Genomic DNA, 27,785 nt, shown 5'->3' with positions numbered 1-27,785 from the left:
CCCCCACTTTCACAACTCAAATCCCGCCCCTGTCCACCACAATAATGTTGCATATTTTGCGTGGTACTATTTTTTTTATATATTGTATACTAGCGTGAATCGGCTGTGCTAGCAAGTGTAGACCTCAATAATAGCAGTCGAATCTGGTCACCTTGGTTTTCAAAATTTGCAGCATGGGGTCGGACGCCGAAGATAAATCCAAGAAAAAGTCGGAGACTTCTGGCATTGCCACAGCGTATTTGGTGCTTTACAATGTAGTAATGTGTGCAGGGTAATATTTCTCTTAATTTCTCGCTTACCCAGGGGCTTTTCTGCGATGCAAGTAACCAACACTTTTTTGGATGTGGACCCTAGATAAAACTCATACTAGCACTAACGTTAGGCTATAGTGTAACACTACGTAAGCCAAGGCTATGACTGGCGTAGCCTAGCGATGGCCAAGTTGCGGTATATTAATTGTTATGCAGAATGTAACTTCTTGATCACACGTAGCCTGTATCTCAAAGTGATAGCCCAACTTGTTCATAGCAAACACATAGCATACGCCCTTCAGAAATTTCCCTTGCACAAAATGGCCACATTAAAATAAGATTAAGAATGAGAAATGGGTTACGTTTTTAGTAATAACTGATAATATCACAAACAAATTTTAAGTTTCAATTTGGTCTCTTGTCTTACTCAGTCTTAGTGTTGGTAATAATTATATCAATGTAATGATGGGTCATTGTGAAAATTAATGGTAAAGATTGAAAGAAGTGAATTGTCCTTAGGGTGTTGCCACAGCAGCATGATACATTAAACTTAGTTTACCTTGGCATTTCTCCTCCTTTTGAACTTCCCTAGATGCATAAACGAACCGACGGTGTAGCCTCAACAGCATAATAAACTGGCTTATTTTGGTATTTTTCTGCATACTACTACTACTAGACTCCCTACAGTATACGGCCGCCATAGCCAACCTCTTTTAAGGGTATTGCTTGAAAGTTGCTGGATATTCTGCAATTACCCCCAAAAATGGTTCAGAAAATATGTATCATAGAATAGATTATTTGTATCTTGTTTCTAGATGGCTCTCCGTTGGTGCTATCTCTGTTCGCCATTACTCACAAACCAAATCCATTGTGGGACTCTATGATAATGTAGAGCTACCCCTGAAGGTGTTTCAAACGGCTGCAATCCTTGAGGTAAGCATTAATCAAAGTATACATGTATGCAGTATCACTCATATCTCATGATGAAGTTTTATATGGTGTAAATTGTTAAACTGACGTACTTTGAGGATATTTAAGTGGAATTAGACAATGACACAGGATTTTTAGTACTTTCTATGTAGAACTGTCTATGAATGTTAGTGACCACAATTAATACAGTCTGTGTCAGCATGAAGCAATTTAAGCAACCAGCACTGTTAGTTCTATTTCTAGTACCTTACCAATATTGATGCATGTGGTTCAGTTACAGTTATTTTCACCTTTATGTCTCCTGCAGATTTTTCATTGCCTGTTTGGCATCGTGCGGTCCTCTGCGTTTCTGACGGGTATGCAGGTATTTTCCAGGGTGTTCATCGTATGGAGTGTGACCCACAGTGTACTAGAGGTAAGCCAGACTTCCAGGGCGATGGGAAACCTTGAAGATCTCTTTCATCATTTTCCTCACCCTTTACAAAGATGATGACAATGAATGTAGCGGATGTGTTTCCAATGTCATATTATAGAGTTGGGATTACATGATCGCACTGACAAAGGATGGATTACCAAGAGTTCGTCAGGGACAACATTGTCCTCTCTTCTCCTCCTCCTCCTCCTCCTCCTCCTCCTCCTCCTCCTCCTCCTCCTCCTCCTCCTCCTCCTCCTCCTCCTCACCTCACGCAGACTCTCAGTGAGTCTGTTCTTGTGATCCTGCATCTAATAGTTTGAAATTGTACTCCCTCTCATGGATGTGTTACTCATAGTCTGGCAGGTTTGAAATCTAGTTTACTAGTGCAAGAGTATGTACTCATATTTAGAGCCTTGTACTCATACTTAGAGCCTTGTACTCATACTTAGAGCCTTGTACTCATACTAAGAGCCTTGTGCTTAGAGCCTTGCACTCTTGCTTAGAGCCTTAGAATCGTGCTGAGAGCAGTACATTTCATGCTCTGTGCTTGTGCTGAGAGCCTCGTACTGAATACTTTAGAGCCTTGTACTCATACTTATAACCTGGTACTCATGCTTAGAGTCTTGTACTCATACTTGTACTCATACCAAGGACAACTTGCACTCATACTTAGAGCCTTGTACTCATACTAAGAGCCTTGCACTCATACTTGTACTCATACCAGGCCTCGACAAATTTTTTTAAACGACTCGCCAACTGGCGACCGAGTCTAAAATTCTACTCTCCAAAACGTTAAATTTACTCGACATTTTTTCTCGCAAAGTGTTTGTGTGATATAAGCCTAGGTAGTATGGCCTAACTTAGGATATCTCGGTTTAGTGTTACTGTTAGTTGTTTACAGCAAAAAAGATCTATTTAAATTGTGCTTTGTCAAAAGTGTTTAAAGCATGATATTCATGCGTTACCCCTGTTTGAGTTGTCGTTACGCATTTATTTAAGTTTGTAGTTTTCCAGTTTGGTTACACCTATCGTGTATCATTTAGTCGATTAGTATCAAATTAGTTTCGAGCTGGTGAACAGAGCTGTTCCTTAGGACCTACTTGTAACAGTGCACTTGATAATTCTACTGTGATGTGTAACATTAGGCAATAGGCCTTTGTTGATTGGCTCACAATTTAATAGTAAGCCTATCGTATAAAGGCAGTGAGCAAATGAGCCACTCACCAATATGTCGAGCGTAATGCATTTTTTGCTCGCCAGTCACAAATTCTAGTCGCCATTGGCGAGTTGGCGACCGTATTTGTCGAGGCCTGACTCCTACTTTGGACATCTTGTACTCATACTCATGTGTTATACTTAGTACCACAAGTCCCTCCTCCCCATCCAGGCTCAGAAATGTCTACACTGCTATTTTACACTGTTAGTGTACAATCATGAGATAGTTAGACTTAGTTATATACTGTACCATGTGCAAATTTCTAAATCACACAATCTGTGTCTGGAAGCTGTACTTTAATCAACTTAACTACCTACAGGTGTTAAGTGTAACAGCACTATATTCCTAGCTGTACATGTTGTAATTTTTCTTAATGAAGTGATTAACTGTTATATTAATTCTGCTTGAACTTTGACTCATTCCATTGTTTGTACAGTAGATCAGTATTAAAACAAAGCTAATCATTGTTTCAGTATTGATTATCTTTCATATGAGATGTTATGTGGATTGTTTAAAACAAAGGTTGGCTGTTTTAAAAACCAACCTACCAAACAAGTTTTGTAGTTACTAAAAGTAAATTAAAAATTTACAGGTAAAACTGCCAAAAATTGGGCAGACTGTGAAGTTGTATAAAACAAATTCTTGGAAAAATGCATGTACAGCATTGCTCTTCAAAATATTAAAATCTATTTGATGGTTATATTTTATCTACTAGTTGTCATGAGAAGACCTTTTTGCAGAACACTTTGCATCCTTGGCGTATATCCAGGCAAAATAGGACAAATTTCTAAATTTTTTTGCTCTGGTTTTCCCTTGGACATCCAGGCCTATCATATTTGTTTTCAGAACAGCAAATTTTGTTGTCAGAAAGTGAAGCAAAGTTAGAATTACAAGTATGTCACTGTAGAGTGTACACTGTAAGATGTACACTGTAAGATGTTACACTGTAGGATGTTACACTGTATAATGTTACACTGTACGATGTTACACTGTAGGATGGATGTTACACGGTAGGTTGTTACACTGTAGGATGTACACTGTATGATGTTACACTGTAGGATTTACACTATAGGATGTACACTGTAGGAAGTTACACTGTAGGTTGTTACACTGTACGATGGTACACTGTAGGAAGTTACACTGTAGGTTGTTACACTGTAGGATGTACACTGTATGATGTTACACTGTAGGATGTTACACTGTACGATGGTACACTGTAGGATGTTACAGTAGGTTGTTACACTGTAGGATGTACACTGTATGATGTAACATTGTAGGATGTTACACTGTAGGATGTACACTGTATGATGTTACACTATAATGTTACACTGTACGATGTACACTGTAGGATGGATGTTACACGGTAGGTTGTTACACTGTAGGATTTACACTGTAGGATGTACACTATGATACACTATAATGTTACACTGTACGATGTACACTGTAGGATGGATGTTACACGGTAGGTTGTTACACTGTAGAATGTACACTGTAGGATGTACACTGTAGGATGTTACACTGTAGGATGTACACCGTAGGATGTTCAGTGTAGGATGTACACTGTAGGATGTTAGACTGTAGGATGTACACTGTAGGTTGTACACTGTAGGAGAGATATGTAGGATTGGTGAATAGGACACAATTTATGTACACTGAAGGAGAGATGAGTAGGTTTGGCGAATAGAACACCAATATGTACACTGTAGGAGAGATGTGTAGGTTTGGTGAATAGAACACTGATATGTGAACTGTAGGAGAGATGTGTAGGTTTGGTGAATAGAAACACCATCATGTACACTGAAGGAGAGATGTGTAGGTTTGGTAAATAGAACACCAATATGTACACTGTAGGAGAGATGTGTAGGTTTGGTTAATAGAACAGCAGTATGTACATTGTAGGACAGATGTGTAGGTTTGGTTAATAGAACAGCAGTATGTACATTGTAGGAGAGATGTGTAGGTTTGGTGAATAGAACACCGATATGTACACTGTAGGAGAGATGTGTAGGTTTGGTGAATAGAACACCAACATGTACACTGAAGGAGAGATGTGTAGGTTTGGTGAATAGAACACCGATACAGTATGTACACTGTATGAGAGATGTGTAGGTTTGGTTAATAGAACAGCAATACAGTATGTACACTGTATGAGAGATGTGTAGGTTTGGTTAATAGAACAGCAATATGTACATTGTAGGAGAGATGTGTAGGTTTGGTGAATAGAACACCGATATGTACACTGTAGGAGAGATGTGTAGGTTTGGTGAATAGAACACCAACATGTACACTGAAGGAGAGATGTGTAGGTTTGGTGAATAGAATACCAATATGTACATTGTAGGAGAGATGTGTAGGTTTGGTGAATAGAACACCGATATGTACACTGAAGGAGAGATGTGTAGGTTTGGTGAATAGAATACCAACATGTACACTGTAGGAGAGATGTGTAGGTTGGTGATTAAAACACCAGCTTTGGGGATGATTTATTAACAAATGCAGTCTGAAATTGATGCAAACAACTAGTCGGCCGTCGGACAACCAACCCAGCAGATTTCGGTTGTCGAAACAGAAAGTTGGTCGTCTTGGACTACTAGACTACTAATAAAGATTTGCCATTCATATGAATGTATTTTAAATCTGAAGTACTTAGCATAATTGTCTGGTGGAAGATTTTGATACATTGTCCTTGTGGTTCTTATTTTTCTCTTTCTAACCATGTGAAAATTGTCCCCAGTCGACGTTTTCTTCTTATAGAAATCTGGTTTTTCAAATTCACCAGTTTCTCACCAAAAGCACCGTTTGTTCTAATGCATCAATTTGGTGATTGACGTAGTGCAGGCAAATAGGCAAAACAAGCGACTTGAAGTTAGCACTCCTATTTCCGCAGCAAATAACCTTTCACATGTACACACACAGGTGATTGCCTATTATATATTACGTACATATTGCGAACGTACAGTATACAACCTACCATGCCCAATTGGTATATATATATAGTGTTGCACATAATACACTCTCACACTCAAACCACAGTTCATAAACTGTTCTTCAAAATCGCTGAAATAAAATTCACGGATCAGCTTTACAGTAAAAGGAAACTTGAAGAGTATTTAGAACACCGAAAGATGAAACTTGGCGGAATCGATGTCAGAGCAGAATGTAGTATCGAGAAGCTTAGGCTTCGCAGAACTGTGCCATTATAAACGTTAGAGTAGCCTACTGTACATACTGAACATTCTTGGCATTGGAGCTGAACATCGCATGGTAAACAACAAAGAACTCGTATAAGAAATTTCACCGAAAATTAAGAAAGAAATTAATCTTTAATCATTAATCATTAAAATGTATACAAACACAGTTTTTTATTGTGATTACTGTGGGTACTGTATGGAGCGTGGGTTATGTCGCAATCTGCATATGCGAAGATGATGTCACGTCATGACGTTACTGTTCAAATCATATTTGAAATGTCCATTCTTAACGATTAAAAATCTCTTCTCCGTCAAACGCAACATTAGCGTTCTCATACTTTGACAACATGTTTGGAAAATTATTTATCATTTTTTAAGGTAACCTCTTAGGGCTACCAGACAATCCTTCAGTCCACTGTACAGGGATGGTGTAAAGACAGTTTCTGTGGACGTTTGCTGCGGACAAAGTAAATCTTAACATTCAAGTTAAACCTACAGTATAATGTTAGGCCCATGATAAAGGTTATAAATGAATATATGTTGTTTGCAAACAAAACGTCATTACTGTTGATCTTGTAGTTCAAGCAATGTTGGAAACAATCCAGGTTAAGTCCAAAACTCATACCGTTCGCCAGGTATATAGAGCACTTAGCATTATCGTTTGATTGGGTCATACAATAGCTCATATTTTCTGTTGTTTCACTATGAATATAGAAAAAGACCTCCCAGCGAAACCTTTCAAACCATTAAAAAACCTTGTTTCAAAAATGTCTCTTTTAGTTTTCAAAAATACTCTTAAAAACTGCTAAAAACCTTTATTTTAATTTTAAATATTAAATAGAGTGGAAATATTGTATTCAGTCGTGCTAACCATTTGGCCATTAAGTCTTTAGCAGAAAGCCTGGCATGATTCATGCAGTGATGCAAAACAGACTCACAAACAACAGTTAACGTAAATCAGGTATTTTAAGTGAACTGTAACAGCCACAGATGATGTAAAAATGGGCGTAGATGGTGAGTATGTTACAAATTAACTTCATTATGGACCTATGAAAACTTTTGTTTTCATGTTTGAAGCCTTTACAAACCTTCATGTTTTCATTGACAACCTCTAAAGAAACCCTTTATTTTGTTGAAGAGCTGCAGGGAGGTCTGAATTAACATTAAAAACAACAGCGAGAGGAAGAAATCACCCCCGGGTTACGACAGTTACCATCTTCACTCGTTCATTCTCTCTTCTAAATAAACAATCTGTCATTTAAGATATTTGAACAGATTTCCAAACCAAGTATTTTTTTTTTTTTTTTTTTTTTTTTTTTTTTTTTTTAATGCATCCAATTGGCTTTAAGTTGCAATCAACAGTTCTTCTGTAAGAGAAGTCGAGAAAAACGACAATTGGTGTAAATGTCGAGAGTAATGTGATAAAACCTAATGACCAACGCTTTTGGTACGTGGTATGAACTAACCAATGCAATTTATTCGTTATCAATAACACTTGCTCAGGTGCTGCAGTGTCGTAAATTGACGTTTACAGAAGTTCCTTGTGCAACGAATATTGACGCTACGAGAGTATGAACCAGATTTTCTTGCATGAATCTCTCGGTTCTTGAGCGTAATTTCAGTAGGGCTGGGATCATACTGCAAAAGGCCACCCAAAGATGGCCTAATTGCTAAGTAGAGTACTAAATGTATGTATGTAAAGATGGATAATTTATGCAGTTTTATTAGATGGATAATTTATAGTTTTATTAGATGGATACTTTATGCAGCAAAAGGCCACCCAAAGATGGCTTAATTGCTAAGTAGAGTACTAAGTGTATGTATGTTAAGATGGATAATTTATGCAAGTTCAAATTTATTTCTCATATGGCATGTACAGAACGGAAGTAGGTAGGAGTATTTAATAACATTGAGGAATAATGACATGGTTATATTAATAGCAGCAACTCAACTCAACGTACATCAAATAAAGCATCAAATAAAGGGAAGCAAAATACCTGGAAACCATGTAGTTCTCTTTATCTTTCGCCAGTCAGGGAAACATCATGATTTTTACCTGTGGATAATATTCTCATTGAAAATCTCTCCAGTAAGTTGAATTCTGACATCGGTTCTTATAAGTTGAGCTTGACGTTTTTGACATTCTGCTTAGGCCCAACCTATGATAATACACTTGTATATAGAACCCTTTCCGCGAACCCTAAAGAGGTACGGTAACCTGATCATTATTTTTTGTGCCTTGCGGAAATATCGCCCATCAATATGGCTCGACGAAATAGAACAAAATTACAGGAAATGACATCCACTCCTGTTGGAACTGATGAACTGGTCAGCGAAATTATGAAAGAATTGACTGGAAACGGAGATTTTAAAAACCTACTTCAGAACTGCATTGAAAAAGCTATTAACCGTAAATTGAGTAAACTGTCTGAGGAACAAGAACGACAGGAAGCCAAGATCTTTGAACTAGAAAATCAACTTGAAACTGCCTTCAAAGATATCAAAACCCACACAAAATATCTCGCTGATCTATGAAATCTGAAATTGCAAAAAAACACGGACAAAATGAATGACCTTGATGAATCAATATTCTCGTAGGAATTGCGTACGAGTATTTGGTATAAAAGAGAATGCCAACGAAAACCCGACCGAACTACTCATAAACTTAGCAAAAAATCAGCTTGGTGTAGACATTACCCCCAGCTCTATTGACAGAGCACACATAGTAGGGACACTCATTGAAAATAGAATCCGGGCAATCATCATCAAGTTCCAGAGCCATAAAGATTGTACGTCCTTTATCAAGAATAGACGTAAGCTGAAAGGTTCGGGCATTATCGTCAAAGAAGACCTCACCCACCAAAACCAGCAACTACTCAAGGCCACCCAAAACCATGACTTGATAGAGAGTGCTTGGACCTCAGACGGTAAAATCTTAGCAATCTACAAAAGAGACGCAGGAAAAAGTACAGGAGTTAAAAAGATCAGGAACATAAGAGATATTGATGCATAAACTATTACCACCTTTTCATGCAACAGAGACTACACTGCTTTAACAGTATCTGTGGAGTCCTACCGTGGCCGGATTCCTTTCGTTGCCATATACACCTGTTCCGATTACAATGAACTGGAGTATCCTCATGATGTCGAGTCACATTTCTGCAGCATACATAACAATAAGTTACGTTCTCTGAAATGTTTTCCTTGTAAGGCTTGCATATTCGTCTGTTTGTTTTTTGTATAGTAGTTAGTTTGTGTATTTCTGTTTTCTATATCCTTTAGTAGTTGTTTTTTTTTTTTGTAATGGGGATATTTTCAGCGGATACTACGGTGTTACTATTTGTCAGTTATGTCACACTTTAAGTCACAATACCTGCATTACTCAACATAAGTCTGGTACTATATAAACAACTGGATTTGTAGGACATGTTCTCAATCTAAGTTTCCCTTTATTGACGTCACGGACAATGGTTTGGGGAATTGCAGTACGCATACAGTTGCTTCATTAACAAATGACACTTCAGTAAATGATGAATGGTATATGGATTATTTTGACGATATACGTTCGGATATGTGTAAGTACTACAATACTGATGATCTTAATATGATGCCTACTAGTAATTTCAATATTTTTCATTTAAATAGTCGTAGTCTCAATAAGAATTTCAGTGCGATTAATGACTTTCTTTCAATTATTAAACCCGATTTTACAATTATAGGTTTCACGGAGACTTGGTTCACAGATGACTCTTATTGTTTCTATGTCTCCACTCATTAAATTAGATAATTATTCACTTGTCGAGAGTCATCGCTCTCTCAAGAAGGGTGGAGGGATTTGTTTATTCATTGATCAAAAATACACATTCAGTCAACGTGATGATATATCAGTATATATTTAATAATCATGTTGAAAGCCTTTTTGTCGAAATAAGAGTTCCCTTCATAAAAGGAGATATAATCGTTGGCATAGTCTACCGTCCCCCTAGTGGAAATATTACTTCGTTTAATGATTACCTTTACCAAACACTGGATGGTATCACTAAGGAGAAGAAACCTTGTTATTTGTTGGGTGACTTCAATATTGACGTCAATAGGCCAAATTCGTCAGATTTTTTGAATATTATTTAGTTTCTTGTAGTTTCATCCCCACAATCACCAAACCTACCAGGGTTTCTAGTTCTTCATCGTCACTTATTGACAATATCTTGACTAACGGCAATTTGGGTGACAATAATGTCATGATCTCCTATTCAGGAATTCTCATCACTGACATTACTGATCATTTTCCGATTCATTTAAATATTTCTTTTTTACATACTAAGCATGATCGTAAGGATTTTTATGCTCAAGATTTTTCAAATATCAATATTCAACCCTTTTTAATTACGGTCGCCATGGTATTGGCGACCACAATTCTCGGCTGGCGATGAGAATTTCTGGAAAAATTAATGCTAGTCGCCAGCCCTATAATACTGTGGCGATCAGTTTTAGCAACTGCAAATTTCACCAATGCTTTACAAAAAACTGAAATGTACAGTACTTACTGACTAAACGCACGTTGCTATAAAATTAATATTGAATGGATTTCCTGTTCCAAATTTTCGCAAAGTTCAGAGCAACAATAATTTCCTAAGACCGCTGTACACACATGTCGTAGTGGTCTACGTACCATACCATTGTAACATGCATCTAATTCCCATTGACATTGGTCACGGAACATAAGTAGGTCATCGACATTCGAACTTGCCCAAGTTCATCGCACCATGGGAACGACGGAACGACACAACAACAACACATTGAACATTTTCCCGCCATCTGGACGCCGAGTGTAAATTTTGGTGTAATATGCAAATTATTGTGCTAAGCGGTTAAAACTTAACCTATTGCGACACACAAAAATTTTGGGAAGCTGTTGTAGAAGTAACTTTTGAATCAAATGTAAAGTACTGTAAGGTACTATAATTTATAAAAGACGGTATGTTCAGGTGGTAAGGAAAAGGGGTGTTTCGGTGAACTTAATCTCTTTGTATAGTATTTGGATACTTAAAATGATCATGTACATGAAGTTTCTATTTCTCTTTAAGTAAGCTCTACTTAGCATTTTTATCCTTTGTGGATTTTATTGGAATAAATACGAAATGTATTGTTTAACGCCAGTATTTAACGGTAAGCATTTCTTAAATTGTGTTTATACGTCTTTATACGATTCTGTGCGCGTACACATGTCCAGTTATACGTGAGCGGTACTGTAGCTATCGTTTACGTTACGGTATTGTCCCATACATGTGTGTACACACGGGCCTTATGTTGCCGCGACCATCAAAGCGCGGGAATTAGAACTTAATTATACTATAGTTCAACGTTAGTGTAGTCAGTACTGACAGTAGTGCTACTCGATGTTGAGCCTAGGCCTAGTGTTTTTTGTACTAATATTTAGCATATCAAAGTGGCGATCACATTTCATTCTGGGCGACCAGAATTTGGGGAAAATAAAGATCTAGTAGCCACAGGATTTTCCTCCTGGCGACCTCATTCACTGGGGAATTAAAAAGGGTTGTCAATATTGATAATTTTATTTCGGAAGTATCTGGTTTGGACTGGCATCAAGTTTTCAATGATGATAATGTTAATAATTCTTTCAATTATTTTTCACAATACACTTAGTGAAATTTATAATAAAAATTTCCCTATGAAACTTATTAAGGGCAGGAAGACGAGGAAGAAACCTTCCCCTTGGATCACTTCTGGAATCTTACAATCTATTCGTACAAAAAATAAACTTTATAAAACATATATAAAATTGCCTACAGCAGATAATAAATACAATTATGCACACTTCCGGAATAAGCTTAACCACGTTCTCCGTATTGCAAAAAAGAATTATTATTTTCATCTTTTTAATGAAAATAAAAACAACATGAAAGAAGCATGGAATATTATCAATGGCACTCTACAGACTAGAAAAACCAACCATTTTCCCGATGTTTTCCATTCTAAGGATGGTCATGAATTCACTGATGTGAATGAAATAGCAAATGCTTTTACATGTAATAATCATTTTGTTGGCCTTGGTCCTTCCTTAGCCAGTTCTATTGATTCTAATGTTCATTTCAGTAGTTACCTAGGGGATTCCAATCCTTTTACTATTTTTCTCTTTCCTGTGACTGAAAGTGAAGCTTTTAATGTCTCAAATTCAATTTTTGCTACTAAGAAATCGGCTGGTTTCGATAATTTCTGCCCGAACATTATGAAATTGATAATACTTTATATTGTAAAACCACTGACTTATATTTTCAACCTCTCATTTACCTCGGGTATTTTTCCTGATATTCTTAAATTTGCCAAAGTCATACCGATATTTAAAAAGGGTGGCGTTCATTTATTTAGTAATTATCGTCCCATTTCTATACTACCTTGTATATCGAAAATCTTGGAAAGGTTGATTTTTAACCGTCTCAATACTTTCTTTGATAAGTTTCATATTCTCAATGAAAACCAATTTGGTTTTTGCCCTGGCCACTCTACAGAACTTGCTTTGGTCAATGCAGTGGATAAAATTCATAGTGCTCTTGATTCGGGTGATAATTGTATTGGGGTTTTTTAGACCTTTCCAAAGCATTCGATACCATCGATCATGGAATTCTTCTGAGGAAATTATCACATTACGGTATTACTGTAGAGGTCTAGCTCTTTCTCTCATTTCAAGTTATTTGTTTAACAGGCAACAGTACGTTTCTTTTTCTGGAATCAATTCTGATAATCATTCAGTTAAGTGCGGAGTTCCTCAAGGGTCTATATTAGGTCCACTTCTTTTTATAATTTTACGTGAATGATATTTGCAACGTCTCTACAAATTGCTCGATTGTCCTTTTTGCTGATGACACTAATATTTTTTTCTCTGACAGCAATTTAGAAACTCTTAAAGTAACCATATGTAATGAATTAAATGCGTTTTATGATTGGTTTTCTGCTAACAAACTGTCTGTGAATATTGATAAAACAATTTATGTGGTATTTGGAAACTCCTCTAGAACATTAAATGCTGATTTATATATGCATGGTATTGGCCTTAGAAGAGTCGATAATATTAAATTTCTTGGTGTGTATATTGACTCTCAGCTCTCTTGGAAAGTCCATATTAATCATGTGTGTAAACAAGTTTCTAGAGGTGTAGGTATTTTATCTAAGTTAAAATATACTTTCCAAGGAAAATTCTGAGATCTATTTACTATAGGGCAGGTCCAAGCTATTGTATCCCTAGAAGCCAAATTTCAAACTTTACTGAAGCACCCTAAATGTGGTGTCATGTTAAAGCTGAATTATTGAAGTTTCAGATTTTCATAATTTTTTTTAATTGTTTTGCCTATTCGAACAATTACAGCCGGCTAATTTGCATAAATTCAAATTGCAGTGTGACGTACGGGACATTTGGAATCCTATTTCCCTGCCAGCAATATGAACTTATTGAATATAAGTTATGTGGGACATGATACACCCTTCCTTCCAATGATTTTGACATATTATGTTTGGGGGTTCATCAATTAAATATGCTAATTAGCTAGTGTCCAAATACTGATGTCACGTCACAATTTTCAGCACTTTTTTTCAAATTTTGATATGGAGGAACAATTTTTTTTTGGTGATATTCTGTAAAGTTCTAATTAAGAACATTGTTCAACAAAATCCATCCCAAAAAAATTGATATAGTATTCACAGCAAATCTAATTATCAAAATTAAAAATGTGACGTACGGGACAAAATGTGACGTACGGGACGTAGTGTGGGGGAAACCCTGTATTTATACATGATAAACATGCATGGGCTCAAATGGGGACCTCTACTTGAAACCTTCCAATGCTTACAAATTTATTTTGTTGAAAGATGGTAGTTGCAACTTATAATCCCTGCATGCCTGAAGAGCACATAATGGCTTCAAATAAACCATTGACCAATGACCACCAACAGCCCAGGTGTTGTTCAATAAACTATCGGGAAGTCAATTGTGTGTGTGTGTGGGATACAGAATCATCTACAATGCTATTCAACATTGACATTGAATGAGGACGACTTCAAGAATGTTGAGTTTGCATTTCAACATTTCGTAGGCCTATTGTGAAGTGTGACTATCATGACTGTGCAACAATGTTCTTGTGTCCTGAACTTGGATAGTAGACATTGAGATTTTTAGTTACTAGTGTAGAGTTTCGCTCGCCCAATTTTTGCAGAGGACAGTCACTAATGAGTTTGTTCAATAACCAGTATTAGGTCTATAGAGTTTTCTTTGTTGCACTATGTAGTTTCATAGATGGACATTACGTGGCAATACTGTGGACATTTTGGTATGTTTTGAATGGGATGGATCATATTTCAACTTCAGGGTCATTAGTGGGGAGTATGATACAGTGTTGTACAGTATACATACACCAAAACTCTTTTGTACCAAAACTTTGCATCTTGAATCAAAGCAAGAATTGATGTTATGACTATTTGGTCTGGTAACCAGTATTAGAGTTTTCTTTGTTGTACATAATAGTTTCATAGATGGACATTACGTGGACGTTACTGTGGACATTTTGGTATGTTTTGAATGGGATGGATCATATTTCAACTTCAGGGTCATTAGTGGGGAGTATGATGCAGTGTTGTACAGTATACATACCAAAACAGTTTTGTACCAAAACTTTGCATCTTGAATCAAAGCAAGAATTGATGTTATGACTATTTGGTCTGGTAACCAGTATTAGGTCTATAGAGTTTTCTTTGTTGTACATACTAGTTTCATAGATGGACATTACGTTGACGTTACTGTGGACATTTTGGTATGTTTTGAATGGGATGGATCATATTTCAACTTCAGGGTCAATAGTGGGGAGTATGATACAGTGTTGTACAGTATATATACCGAAACAGATTTGCACCAAAACTTTGCATCTTGAATCATTTGTGGTCTAACAAAGCTAGAATTGATGTTATGAGTATTTGATGTATGTGTAGAGTAGATTAATACTTTTCGCATTCCATGTTTTACGTGGAATGATCTCACAAGTACAGTCACTGCTCTTTTCCGTATCCCAGAAAGAAGGAAATACTGTATGGCATGAAATTACCAATGACTTTGTTCTGGCAGATCCAAATTAATGTTTTTATGTAGAAATCAGCTTGTTATGGTATATTCAGGAATAAAAATATGAGTTTTCATAGTCAATTTGTTTATGGACAAATTGTCCCGTACGTCACATTGTTTATGGACAAATTGTCCCGTACGTCACATGTCCCGTACGTCACAGGACAATTTTCATTTGTGTAACCACTGTACTAGAATGGCTTCATATTTTTTGCTAATATGTTACAGCTTAGCCCTTGGAAGGTTTCGCTATTCACTAGTTATAACAGCTTGATCACTGCCCTCCTAATTTCAGAGGGGTTTCAGCTTTGCTCTTTTGTAAAAAAAACACAAAATTTTCTGGTCCCGTACGTCACACTGTTCATTAATTAAGATGAGACCTAATTAAAGCAAGTGTAGGAAATCTTCATGAGTTTGTAATAAAGTAGCAGCAATAACAAATATGAAAACCTGAAAAAGTTTCTGGAAAATAGATTTTTTTTATTACTTGTAGACACATTTAAGTCTCTGAAATGTCCCGTACGTCACAGTGCAAATAGCTTGGACCTGCCTCATCCAGAAGTGAATTAATTAGGAGTAATTAATAACATTGAGGAATGATGACATGATTATATGATGGACACTAAGAAAAAAAACAATACTGCTTATCAAAAGCTAGAGAGACCAGTTGGTGAGGAAAGAAAGAAAAGCAAAAACTAGGTTTATACACGATAAAAATAACAAAAAATATGTTTAATAAAATAGTGTAAAATACACCTCACTTGTCTATATAAAGTAACTGGTAGCATCTACAGTATATGTTCTTAAATTGCTCCTTTCATAACTCAAGACAAGCTTGAAATGAAATAATTCACTGCCTGTATTTTTCGGGCCAAAGAGCAAATCTGAGGGGTCATCTTGGGCTATTGACTTACTATACATGCTAGTGGCAACCTTAACAAACTTAGAGAGATTCGTAAGTTCCTTGATTGTGGTCTTGGGTCTCGTAATATCTCATCTTGACTATTGTAATTATGCTTTACTGATCGGTTTACCTGCCTCTAGTACCCTGCTTCCCTTACAGTCTATACAAAACCAAGCTGCAAAATTGATTCTGTGCAGAAGAAAATATGACAGTGCCCAGGGACTGTCTTTCCACTTTACATTGGCTCCCCATTGAGCAACGCATTACATTCAAGGTTCTTTGTTTGATTTATAAATGTATTAATAAAACAGGCCCCCGAATATTTGTGTAAGATGTTTACTAAGCGTGTTCTATCATACAGTACCATATAAGAAGTATATCTGCTACTACTTTAAACGTTTCCACCACCCGCACAAAACAGTTTGGCAAATGTGTATTTTCTGAAACTGGGGCTAGGCTGTGGAACGACTTGCCGTCTTCGGTTGCTGATCAACCCACATTTCTCTCTTTCAAAAAAGCTCTGAAGACAGTTCTCTTAAATAAGGCCTAGTTTAAGTAATCCTCTTTTTTCTCTTTTCTGTCTTGTTGCTGTCTTTGTTCATTTGTATGTTTAATTTTTTTCTTGTAAAGCGCCATAGAATATCGTTTTAGTTATGGCGTATAAATGCCTTATTATTAATTATTATTATTATTATATGTCAAATAATACTTGGTAAAGTTTTCTGGATGAGTTGTCTTAATATTTATAAATATGTATTTCCATATATATGTGAGTTACATCACAAGCTAATACCTCTATGACAGAAACATTGATTGATGGGTGGATTTATTTACTCTTAAAGTGCTGTTAAATTTGGTTATTTTGGACACTGACATTTACAAACAGGATGGTTAATATGAACAGAACTATGATTTTACTTCTTGTTAATTTTATATCATATCCAAGAGAAGAAAAAAAACCTCAAATTATATTCAAAACTTACAGATAAAGTGGTATATTTTCATCCAGCCATTTTCACAGCACAGAAATTGATGTTATGAAACAAAGTTGGGACGTGTTTTTGTAGCCTGAAACTTTTCTGAACTGGCTTACAATTCATGTACAGGTGCAGAGGTGGTAGAAATTGCCTTATGAAGGCAGGGTTTAAATGAACTTGTCAATGAGACTACCTTAAAGGGGGATAATCTTAAAAACTGTTTTCTCAATTTTTTTAACTATCGAAATTGCAATAAGTGACAATGAAAGTGACAAAAGACTAAACTGTGTCAATCTACTCAGTATTAAGTGTAGTGAATCCCATGGGTTAGGGAAGCCAACAGAAGCTCATTTGAAAGCCTATCCATTTGATGATGGTAGATGAACAGTGACTTATAATCAAGTTTACTCATTTCGGTGAGCGCTCAGAGAATTACCGGGCGGGCATTTGTAATTGTCGTACCCATTCCAGCGCCCACGACCCATAAAACCTCTTCAGTTTGATGTGCACAAGTTCATGAATATTAACATACTGTACATGTATGGCTTACCGCACTATGAATATGTTTGGTCATCAGAACCACTAAGAGTTTTTGTTTTCTGGTTTTACCTCTCCAATGAAAACAGGGTCCTGATATGCTCTTTGCATTCTCAATTCATGTGAATACGGCTACTGTATAAAACCATTTTACCACACCATTACCCCCATGATATTATGTACAATGGATATAAATATTCATATGTTGTTGCATTGGTACTGTACACTGAAGAGTCAACGATCACAAAGTGTATGATATCCTGTCAAAGCCACACATCTTGTACTTATTTAATGCTAATCAAGTAGTGTTTCAATTCAAATCAAGACCTTTCAGTGAATCACCTAAATTATGAGATTTTTTTTTTCTTTTTTCCCATTTTGGTTATATTGTGTAACTTCTTCATTACCATAAATTACCATACAGGAAATGCCCTTAACAAGTCTGTAAAGCTTTTAATACTGTCCATGTGCAAATTGGTTTCTAACGGTTCTAAGATAAAAGTGTTTATTGTCGTTCCACTGATTTGTGCCATCATTTCCTTTGGTTTTATTATAAAGTGCAGGTAGATGACATAATCTGTTAAAATCCCTGAAACTTTTGAAAGATTAATTACCTCCGCCGTCGCTCTCTACTGAGAGAATGAGAAGATTCTGACTTGTTTGTCAGTTGATCGTATAACTGCCATCTCGTTTGCCAAAGCAAATGGTTGCCATGGTAATCGTTAATGTTTCCTGATTAGTGATGCTCGAGGCAATACTGTAAACAAGAATTTCATAACTGCATCAGGGGTAAGAAACTGTCCGTGTGTCTCACTGTCTGTTCCAATAACAAAAACTTCTAAACGGCTGGGCCGAATTTCTTCAAACTCAAGTGGTAGAAATGGTGTTTTGTTCATTCTGGAGTCCTTGAAAAGGGCCATATTTAGTCGCCCCTGTGCCGGCTTAAATTGTTGCCCCTTTACACTATGTATCTCAGAAGTCTTAGATAGATGGATTTACCTGAGATGTCCAGTCTCTTGGGCCATCTCCCCTTGTTCCCTTCCCCCCCCCCATCACTTCTCTTCTCACAGCTCTCTTCCACCCTTTTTTCTCCACACCTTTCTGTCTTTGTCCTTCTCCAGTTTATTCCCTACCCCCTTCCCTTTAATCCTCCTCTCTTTTTCCCTCCACTGCTTATCTCTCCTCTTCCCCTGTTGCTTTCTTCTCTCCATCCCTTGTCTACTAATCCCCTTACATCCATCTCTTTGTGTTCACCATGCTCATTAACCTGTCTGTATTCTGTGCGTGTTTTTTGTCCCTCTGTTCCTGTAACTTGTCATTTAGCCTCTGAAGAAGATCCTGCTTGGATCGAAATGTCAGGCCAACTTATTTTTGCACTTTAAATCTATATTTTTTTTAAATTTCTTGAACAGGTTCAAGATGAGCCTGGAGTTGCTCTTTACATCACCTGTTGGACTTGTACTGAAATCGTCCGTTATGCCTTCTATACCTTCGGATTGCTTAATCAGTTACCGTACATCCTAACATGGCTTAGGTATACACTCTTCATCGTCCTATACCCTTGTGGTGTTGCGGTAAGTTTTGTATTTCTACCGTACCCCTCCTAAAGTTATACCTTTTGTCCCATTCGGAACAAACTTTACAGATGGTGGGATGGGGATCATTTTCAAAATGCTAGAGTATGAATTTACTTTGGACCTGATTTATTGTTGCTGTATGGTTTACAGTAGGTATTATCTACCGTAAGACCAAAATGTTTGTTTCAGATCAGTAATTTTTCAGATTTTGGTTTATGAAGCTGGTGTTACAGTTCAATGTTCACTACACATGAATGCAAGCACTATGAATACATTCATGTATAAATCAAAACTCCCTCAAATAAGCAGAAGTCCTGGCTTCTAATCCAAATCCGCCAAATTCAATTTTCTGGCCCCACCACCGAGAATCTTCCACGAGGAGTGGAGCCAACACCCACCAGATTCCCACCCTCAGGTTAAATTCTCAGAATGCATTAAAGCTATGAAATTAATGGTAAAAGAAAATATTGAAACCTTATCAGTCTCTGTCGGTAGATCTGTAGATATATTTTTTCCGACGTCATAGTAAAAAGCCTGCGACCCACCGAAAATGTTCATAGCCCTCCGAGAATGTTCATAGCCCACCGAGAATGTTCAAAGCCCACCGAGAGTTCATAGCCCACCCAGAATGTTCGTAGCCCACCCAGAATGTTCATAGCCCACCCAGAATGTTCTTAGCCCACCGAGAATGTTCAAAGCCCACCGAGAATGTTCGTAGCCCACCGAGCATTTCATAGCTGAATGAGAATGTTCATAGCGCACCGAGAATGTTCAAAGCCCACCCAGAATTTGTATAGCCCACCGAGAATGTTCGTAGCCCACCGAGAATGTTCAAAGCCCACCGAGAATGTTCCTAGCCCACCGAGAATGTTCAAAGCCCACCCAGAATTTGTATAGCCCACCGAGAATGTTCGTAGCCCACCGAGAATGTTCAAAGCCCACCATCAATGTTCATAGCCCACCGAGAATGTTCATAGCCCACTGTCAAACATTCTAGACAATCCAGAGCGACGTGTTAACAGGTGTTAGAGTATACATGTCAAATGTTCAGAATTTTAATTAGTTGTTAATTTGCATTTTGTTTCCTTTGTTTGAATCCACAGGGTGAGCTTTGGACGACCTACTCCGCCTTGCCTCACGTCCAAAAGAGCGGCTTGTACTCTGTATCCCTCCCCAACGATTACAACATCTCCTTTGATTTCTACAAAATCCTTATCTTTCTGATGTTACTATATATACCATGTAAGTTCTGTCTTTCGGAACACCTGTGCCTCCCGACAGATTTTTGGCAGTTTTATATATATTATTATATTAATATGGATTCACAGTCAGCTGTTTCTTCTTCTAACCTGAGGCTTTCATATTACTGCAATGTTTCCTTTCTCTTTGCAAATTGGGTGGGAAGGAAAGCTGTTTCGTAAATCCTGCTCAGCTACAGTAGGGTGCATCAATATCAAGCAATAGTGTGTATTTCTGTAGACCAGCAGTGCAGAGGTTGTGTTCTATAGTGTACAGCCCCTTCAGCATCCTATTGTCATGTTACCTTAGCCGGATGTCCAAATTAACACAAAAAGCTGCCATTAACTTGCAGTACATTAATATTGTGTACGAACTTGGCACAAATGTCTTAAGTTTGTGTAATCCTCTTGAATAGCATTTTGGTGAACGCAATGATAAATCATGTTGAATTTTATTTTAATTTTAATTTATACAAGAGGCTTTGATTGGGTCACAAACTGTCTGACTTTACCTTTAAGTGTTTCAGAATGGTCTCCCCCTCCCTCCCTCCACCCCAAACTCCCTCCCCCCACCCCAACCCACCCATTGGCACAACCTCTTGTGACATGATCTTTAGTGAAATGAACAGTGACTTGGAGAGAACTTCTTCTGTTGGGTAGTTTGTAAACAGTTTAATAGTGGAGCTGAATTTTCTGAAGCAATCTATGAAAAGTTTTCAATGGTAGCACCATTGTCACAAAAATGATAGGTCAGTGGGGGAGATGATGTCAAGTGAGGGGTGAAGGTGATGGGGAGATTGATTCGTATCGCAATTAAACTTAAAAAATTTGTAGACAGTTTCTGTAGTTGAGACTTCCTATTTTATGTTTTGAGTTCCATGAAGTTAAGTTCAAAGAATGGCAAAAGAACAAATAAAAAAATCAGATATTTATTGTATTCCGAGGTTCCCCCCATCCACCCCCCCCAGTGCCACCTCCTTCCCTGTGTCTACCACTGCAGGTGACATCCAGGGTAGACTTTTGAGGACGGTGTTCTCACAATATCTCTGCCATGTCAATCTGTGGATATTGATTAATGAATAATTTTTGTTTTCCTATTGTTCTTCGCAGGCTTCCCTCGGTTGTTTTCACACATGCTGCATCAAAGAAGAAAGGTCATCGGAGGTCAGGGCGCAAAGAAAACCAACTGATCCCTTGTTGGTCAATTCATAAACTTGCCACATTGCAATATATGAAATTTGAAGCCCTCCCTCTACCCCTCCCCCCAATAAAAAAGAAAAAAAGAAATGATTTAGATGCCTCTATTGGTTAAAAGTACAACATTTGTTATACATGACTTAATTGCTAATAGGGAAGTGGTAATTGAGAAGTTAAAAACCTTTCTTTGTAGTATAAAAAAGACTTGGAGAAACCAATTTAACCAATTGCAAGCAAGGGAAGCATTTCAACATCGTTACTGCCATCTGAATGATAAGTTGAGAATTAATGCTTCCTTCCCATCAGATTAATGAAGGTAGACAAGAGAAAAAAGTTGAAATTAAAAAGAGATCTTTTGATATTTTATCCTACTTGAAATTTTTTTCTGGAATGAGGAAAATTTTCAAATAATTTGTAGGTAGATTAGCAGCTGGTCAAAATTTCTGTCAAGAAAGCAAATAATTATAAACTGAACAGAACCAAACATTAAAATCATAAAGGATAAACTTTAGCCTAAAATTCATTCAGTATACAGGTTATTATGGGGATGTTGAGGGTGGGGCATGTAGGAGAACCCTTTGTACAGGGACACAGCATCCTATTTTGCCAACCCCCTCCCCCCCGCCACCTCCTCCATCCCCCCATCCTGCCCATCTCTAAGAATATAATAAAATCCTTTTTAAATTGACAAGTTTTGTTATCTGCGAATGTGTTGCTGTGTTTCAGTAGATTTGTCTTTCAACTGCTTGTTTCAAACATCTTATTTTTTACCGCATCTTTCTTAGAAAATTACCATGGGAGACGTTCTTGTCTGTGAAAGGTATAAACGCAAAGGAAATTATTCTTGTATTCATGGAGATGCATTTTCCATTAACCTATAACCTTTAAAATTCTGCCCAGTTTGTGATAATTGATGTAAATTTGATCTCGATCAATAGCTTTTCATACACTGTTGCTTATCTGATAGAATTATAACAGTTTACTTCTCTAGCTCAATGAATATTCATTTGATTGCATAAATCTAGTTACTAACACAGATATTTATAACTTGTTATCACAGTTAGGCATAAATTAAAGACAGGTATCCAAAGGAAAATCCATTTTCATGAAGAACTAAAAACGGGGTGCAATTTCATTGCAAATATATTTCAGGCGTCGACATTTCCCATGGACTTTTGTGAGCAAAAATGTGAAAAATTGTGTGAAATTTAAATGTTGCTCATAAATATTCATAATTTTCACTTTCATGTTGGCTAATGTGTATGGATGTTTTTTTATCCAATGAAGTCTTGTGCTAAGAAGATTGTTTTATTTTTTATTTAATAAGTTCAACATACCCAAACCCCAAAAAAATAAAGAATCTGTGCTATTCATACAATTATTGGCAATTTTTTTCATTTTCGTATGAAGACAAGTTTATAAATTCTCTCCATTTTTTGCATATTTTTAAAACTTTTTGTTATGCTTATTATGCTTAATTTGTTTGTGTTGATGATTGTATTATCTTTCATGGGATACTCTAAGAGGAGAAATAGGCGGAAAGAATTATCTACTGATGGTTTATTACCTTGTGAAGTACCTCAGTCTTATCTTGTAACCTAATTAGCCCAATTTAATCCCACTTATTCAATTGCTTTGGTTATATATATACCTTAAAAAAAAAAACCCAATTAGTCAAGAAAAACGTTCCTTTTTACCAGTTCTCTCTACTCCGTTTACAGAAACGATAACCTTGAGTGTGGAATACGATTAGTTGCCTCCCGTTATTAGTATCGCAATCTCAACTCGTAAGCTAATTAGGCGAATTTGATTCCACTTATTCAATTGTCTTGATGAGGCCTTTATAAGAAAACAACAATATCATTAAGTCAAGGAAAAGGTTCCTCTTTTTACTGCGTGCTCTTTTACTCTACTCCAATCACCGGAAACAATGACCTTTCAGTGTGAAATACCATTAGTTTCTTCCCACTAAACTAGTTTTCATTAAGTATAACTTTTTTGCTGGTGAGGTTTATACAGAGCATTGCAAAGTCATTATTTGATGAATACAAAAAGCTTGATGATTTATTATTATTATCATCATCATCATCATCATCATCAGGAGATTAATAAAAGCTGCAATCTTACCTGCTGTTTAGGATATGCAGTTGGAGGCCTAGAGAATATATTGGTGAATTATTCTACCAAAAATATGTATCATATTTTTAAACCATTTTACTGATTAAATTCTTTACCAGCTTATTTTTCCATGGCAATATTCTCATCATAATTTCAGCTGATTATTAACACCTACTATGGCTTTATTTTTGCAATTTCTTTTTATGGTTGAAATTTATATGTAATTGTATTAGTTTGGATCTCACCTGGTGCTATGTACTTGCTACGAGGCATATCCCCATTAAAGGTACTCTGTATAGGCCCCAAATTATAGCACGCTATAATTGCTAGAAGTTTTCAAAAAGCACTTTCCTGGAGGTCTTCACCCTGCAAATTGTTCATAGACATTACTAAATGAACATACTAGATGATTGAGTGACCCAGTGAGATAAATTTCATACAGGGTGGTTAGAAATACAGTTTAACAAATTTGACCAAAGGTGACCATATTTGAATATCAGGCATTTTTGGGGCCAATACAGCATAACCATTAACTACTGTATTCACTATTGTACTATTATTCCAATGGTTGCTATGGTATCTACCTGATAACTCAGTTGTGAGGGTTGTTTAGGCACATATCCTTCTGTGAATGCTAGCTAGTAATATACTTGTTACAATGGGTTCTAGTCATATTGTGTAATGATTAATAAAGTGCTTTGTGCAGCTGTTACCATGACTACTAAACATTATCCTCTGGGTTAGTACTCTGAGTTAATACTAGTCACTGATATTTTCTGTTACAATGTGATTAACAGTGATAGATGCACTTGTTGGCATGGTAACTGTATATTGATGCAGCTGTTACCATGACTACTAAGCATATCGTCTGAGTTAGTAGTCTGAGTTAATACTAGTCACTGATATTTTCTGTTACAATTAGTGCTAGGCATATTGTGTGATTAACAGTGATAGATGCCCTTGTTGGCATGGTTACTGTGTATTGATGTAAATGTTGCCATGACTACTAAGTATCCATTGCACCTGTTGCCATTGGTGATGTGTATAATGCATATCCTCTGACTATCAGGTACTGGTATACTTGTTAGTCATGGGAGGTAAGCTTTACCCTATGATAACCTTGGGTAAGCCTGTTACCTTGGTTACCGTCTCATTCTGACTGTGATGTCAGGAACAGCATAAACTTTGACCCGTCTTACTTTCCACCAATGAGAGTGAAGTTGTCGTGGGGTTGCTGTGCTGACAAATCTGTCGAAGCTACTTAAAAATATTGCAAAATAAAATATGATTTAATATCCAGCTCAATATCAATGCTGCAGAAACATAATTTGTAGTGCCTATCTACCAGCAATTAACACTTTGTACTATCCTTGTGCAATGAATGGTTCCTACCTCTTTGTACCAAATTCTGTTAGATTTTAAGTAAGTTTTTAGCTTCATTCATTTAAAGGCATTGGAGACTCGCCCCAAACCATGTGCCGCGCTCTGAAAAAGTTAACTTTCTGTTGCTTGCAAGTGAAGTTTTCTGCTTATTGCTACAAAATGCAGACAGTAGTGAAATGTGATACCTTGTTATCTTAAGCTGGAGCTGAGATGTCCATCGCTGTATCGTTTGTTACTGTGCTGTGGGTATTGACCGCAGCTGTATGTACTGACTGTACACTAGTGTCTAATTACCGAAGGTAGCAAGCTGTGTGCGTATTTTCTGGGATCGATGGTGGTGTCTAACACTTCTGTTACACCTCATTCGAAACTAGGTCAGATTACCGGCATTAGACGTTTCTTTTTGCGCGAGTCTTCACACCGTTTAATATGTATGTATGTTGTATGTATAGTAGTTACATATACCATTCAAGCAGGGTATGATCAGCAGCTTGAAATCATGTTTTATTTTCAAACATTTCTAATATTTAAAAGAAAACAATGATGAGAAAGTAATGAATATTCATATGATAAAAGTATACCCAGAGATTCCAAGCTGTAAGAAAACTTGGGTAAAGCTGCCCAAGCCTAGCAAATCTCTACTTTAGCGAGAGAGAAATCTATAAGGAATGAAGACACTGCTACAGTATAGATAGATGCGCTATGGAGATGTTTGTCTCATTTTCTTACCCCTCCCCCCCCCCCATCTTCAGTAATGGTCAAAATTTATCGTAATGCTCCACGATGAGATGAGAACAATGTGCAAGTATCGAAGGCATTTAACATATCGCTGAAATTGAAGGCTTTTCAGCTTAATTGTAGTATTAATCAAGGGGGGGGGGATTAATAAATTACTTAGATCTTTGCGGTAAATGTAAAGTTTTGTGTGATTTTGAATGTGTACTATAATATTGTGTGTAATTTGTAATTAAATGTTAACAAAGAAAGGATGATCATCCATATATCTTGACAGTAATTGTGTTCTTTTCTTGTTTTGAAGGAGGGGAAGGAGGGGGGGGGATGGGTGGACAATCTTTATACCCAGTACAGAAACTTGATATATTCTGCATCTATCAAACTCCAACCTACCATGAGATTTTTAACCCAAATGTTGGATTAAGTAAACGGTTATTTCGAATCTGTAGTTCCACATCCTAAATTGCAGTGAAAATTAAACACAAATAAGACCAACTCCTCCATACAGAGGGCGATAGAATGAAACCCATAAATCATTTGATATAGAGATTAATGACTTGATTACTACTACCAGTGTCGAATTCACATCTGTGTATAGTAGATGAGAGCTACTGTACTATTGATGAGGATACACATGTACCCCTCAAATATATGATTCAGCTGGTACAACAAGGGGCGGATTGGGACGTAACTTGCAATTCATTTAGTTGACACCTGTCTGAATCAATGCTCCCTAAACTGACAATTTCTAGTTCAGTTACTAACCCGCATTAAGATCTCGAGCCTGCAATACAGAAATTTTGATGCAATCCTATATTTCTGAAGCCTGTTGGGTTCAAGCCTTAGATTTCAACTTTTCTGTGTGATTTTTTGTCTTTTTGAGTACTTTTTTGTATATAACAGATTCTAGCTACAAGTATTCTATGCATGTTACCATTATATCTATGTCAGTTCAAACTGCATCCAATCATCATTGCTCTAGGCTTAAATCCCATCTTACATAGTAATCAGCATAATGAATAATGAGGAATGTTATTTGCATCTCATTAAAAATTCCTTGTATTATATTAATAGTTGATTGAGATATTAATCATATAGAAGTATTACTCGGCTGACTATCAGTAAGATGACCTTTGAATGTACTTTCGATATACATTTATTGAACGTAATTTCCTTTCTAAAATACTTCCATTTACCTCCATTTATGCTCTTTGTGTTTTGCAATGATCCTATTACATTTAACAATGATTAACTGGGCTGCATGCCTGTCTTATTTTTTATTACCACCTCCTGGGGAAAAAAGGGTGAAGATTATATTGATAATCTAAGAGGGAAGCTATTTGCAATCTTGAGACAGATAAACAAATCATTTGTAACTTTTTTATTGCTTCCCTTAGCACTTGCAATTTGTTATGATATTGGCTTTTAGTTCTCCAGTTTTATTGTGTGTTGTTTCTTGTGTAATGATTAATATAGGGGTAGGGATATAAGTATCTAGATGTGTGTGTGTGTATATATATATATATATATATATATATACATATATATACATATATATATACATACACATATACATATACATATATATACATATATATATATATATATATCACATATAATGGTGGCCAATATTCACAAAGAGTGCTCTATGCCAAGGCAGAGCTAGAATATCACATAATATACTTAACTAAAATACCATCATACTGCTACTCGGAGTTTCACGGGTACGGCTCGCATACCGATCATCAGGCAACTCATATATGTACTTATGTAGGTGTATATATATATATATATATATATGCATATATCTACATATATATATATATATATAGATATATATATATATATATATATATATAAAGTTGGTTGATTTGCGTCTGTCTTGGCGCAGGGTGCTCTATGTCCGGTGGACAGAGCGAAATATAGGTTGAGACTAGGAACACTAGTAGTTGTTACTCAGAGTTTCATGCGTTGAGCAGGTAGCTTCCAGGA

General features: G+C 36.6%; 1 protein-coding gene across 1 annotated transcript; it reads left to right on the top strand.

Moving 5' to 3' along the window:
- The first annotated feature begins 111 nt into the window (after positions 1-111).
- On the top strand, positions 112-26,059 carry LOC139984369 (very-long-chain (3R)-3-hydroxyacyl-CoA dehydratase 2-like). Its single transcript, XM_071998259.1, has 6 exons — positions 112-271; positions 1,067-1,184; positions 1,489-1,596; positions 18,958-19,119; positions 20,226-20,364; positions 21,471-26,059. Exons 1-6 carry the CDS (start codon positions 174-176, stop codon positions 21,548-21,550), a joined length of 705 nt encoding a protein of 234 aa, XP_071854360.1. The 5' UTR covers positions 112-173; the 3' UTR covers positions 21,551-26,059.
- Positions 26,060-27,785: the final 1,726 nt, after the last annotated feature.

This window comes from Apostichopus japonicus, chromosome 17 (genome assembly GCF_037975245.1).
Source record: "Apostichopus japonicus isolate 1M-3 chromosome 17, ASM3797524v1, whole genome shotgun sequence".
Taxonomy (NCBI): Eukaryota; Metazoa; Echinodermata; class Holothuroidea; order Aspidochirotida; family Stichopodidae; genus Apostichopus; species Apostichopus japonicus.
This window is presented reverse-complemented; position numbering and strand designations above follow the sequence as displayed.

Coding starts and splice junctions, on each gene's coding strand:
- LOC139984369 (XM_071998259.1), top strand. CDS start 174: ATGGGGTCGGACGCCGAAGATAAATCCAAGAAAAAGTCGGAGACTTCT. Junction 1,185..1,488: donor AAACGGCTGCAATCCTTGAG/GTAAGCATTAAT, acceptor TGTCTCCTGCAG/ATTTTTCATTGCCTGTTTGG. Junction 1,597..18,957: donor TGACCCACAGTGTACTAGAG/GTAAGCCAGACT, acceptor TTTCTTGAACAG/GTTCAAGATGAGCCTGGAGT.